The sequence below is a fragment of the Mandrillus leucophaeus genome, unplaced genomic scaffold, assembly GCF_000951045.1.
Source record: "Mandrillus leucophaeus isolate KB7577 unplaced genomic scaffold, Mleu.le_1.0 Scaffold106, whole genome shotgun sequence".
Classification (NCBI taxonomy): domain Eukaryota; kingdom Metazoa; phylum Chordata; class Mammalia; order Primates; family Cercopithecidae; genus Mandrillus; species Mandrillus leucophaeus.
This window is the reverse complement of record NW_012098765.1, coordinates 2,002,549-2,004,248: the sequence shown is the minus strand read 5'-3', so window position 1 is coordinate 2,004,248 and position 1,700 is coordinate 2,002,549. Positions and strand designations below refer to the sequence as shown.

The 1,700-nt window shown below is 43.8% G+C and overlaps 1 protein-coding gene across 1 annotated transcript in view; it reads right to left on the bottom strand.

Annotated features, from left to right (window-relative positions):
• Positions 1-1,700, bottom strand: part of LOC105542571 (cytochrome P450 2G1-like) — a 23,477-nt gene that overhangs the window by 18,146 nt on the left and 3,631 nt on the right. Inside the window, 1 exon segment of the mRNA XM_011984170.1 lies at positions 638-798. Within this exon segment, the coding sequence (XP_011839560.1) occupies positions 638-798 (161 nt within the window).

Sequence of the window (1,700 nt, the reverse complement as noted above, 5' to 3'; positions counted from 1 at the left end):
TAGACGCGATTGTGTCTTCCTGGCAAATACTGCATGATTCCAGAGTACATGTCATATAGCTGTGGGAATAGGTAAGGGGACTTTGTCAGTGATGGGTGCCAGGGGCCCTCATGGGCTGAGTCTGGAGTTGGACAGCTGGGCTCAAAGTCTAGTGCTGGGTCTAAGAATCAGGTGAGGCCCTTTTGCTTCACGGAACTTGGGTCCTATTGAGACAGTAGTTCCCCCTTCACCTTGGTTTTGCCTTCCACCATTTCAGTTATGTGTGCAGTCAACTGCAGTCTAAAAATATTACATATAAGATATTTTGAGAAAGAAAGAGTACATTCACATAACTGTTGTTAGAATATATTATTATAATTGTTCTATTTTATTACTTATGAATGCCAGTCTCTTACTGCAATCAATTTATACATTGAATTTTATCACAATATGTATATATTAGAAAAACTTAGTATCTATAGAATTGGGTACTATCCATGGCTTGAGGCATCCACGGGGGTCTTGAACATATCCCCCAGCAATGAGGGGGAACTACTGTACTCACCTCCCGGGGGTGTGGGGAGGATCAAGTGGGGTATAGGAAGGTGCTTAGTTAACTGGGGTTGGTGCGTGGACAGAGAGGTGGCTGGGTGGGCACCTGCACCCAGGGAGTGCTCATCTCAATGAAACTCTCATTGATCAACCGCAGCAGATTCAGGAACTGCTTGTCCTCATAGTCGAAGCGACTTCCAAAGACAACAGAACTGATAACGTTGGAAACGGTGCGGCTCAGCAGGAAGGTGGGGTTGATGGGGGCACCTGGGCAGTGGAAATTGTTTATGTTGGAGGTAATCGTCATGAATATGGGTATGGAGTCACCGTGATGCATCTGAGTCCCAGCTCTACTACTTAATTACATGTGCGAGCCACTTCATCTTTGTGTTTTGGGTCTAGATTGTCCAATCTGCAAATTGTTTTGGGAACCATTTCATTGATTCACGAGGATTCAATATCATTATCCATATAAAATAATTAGCACAATGCCTGGCATACAGTAAGCACTCAAGAAAAGCTAGTTGAGCTTAATCATTATTTTGTATTATTATTACTTAAATGTGTTGATGTTAGAGACTCACATATTTGGGGAAAAATGGGATAAGGGACACATTATAAAAGTTCCTGAATTCTGTCTAGCTCTACCGATGATTCCATTTGGGCAATTAAAAAAATCCTTCCTGGTCCGGCATGGTGGCTCATGCCTAGTAATCCCAGTACTTTGTGAGGCTGAGGCAGGCAGATCACGAGGTCAGGAGTTGGAGACCAGCCTGGCCAACATGGCGAAACCCCGTCTCTACTAAAAATACAAAAATTAGCCAGATGTGGTGGCATGCGCCTGTAATGCCAGCTACTCCGGAGGCTGAGGCAGGAGAATCACTTGAACCTGGGAGGTGGAGGTTGCAGTGAGCCGAGATCGTGCCATTGCACTCCAGCCTGGGTGACAAGAGCAAGACTCTGTCTCAAAACAAAACAAAACAAAACAAAATTCTTCCCTTGCCCTCACCTACACCTTCTGTAAAACAAGATCAGTAGATCTGGGAAGAATTTCTCTAGAATAATGCACATATTCACAGATACACAATTTTATGAATAATGTCTGGGGTACATGGGCATTTGAAGTTTTTATATAGACCTGTTAATCACCCATGTAGACCAGGCAAGGC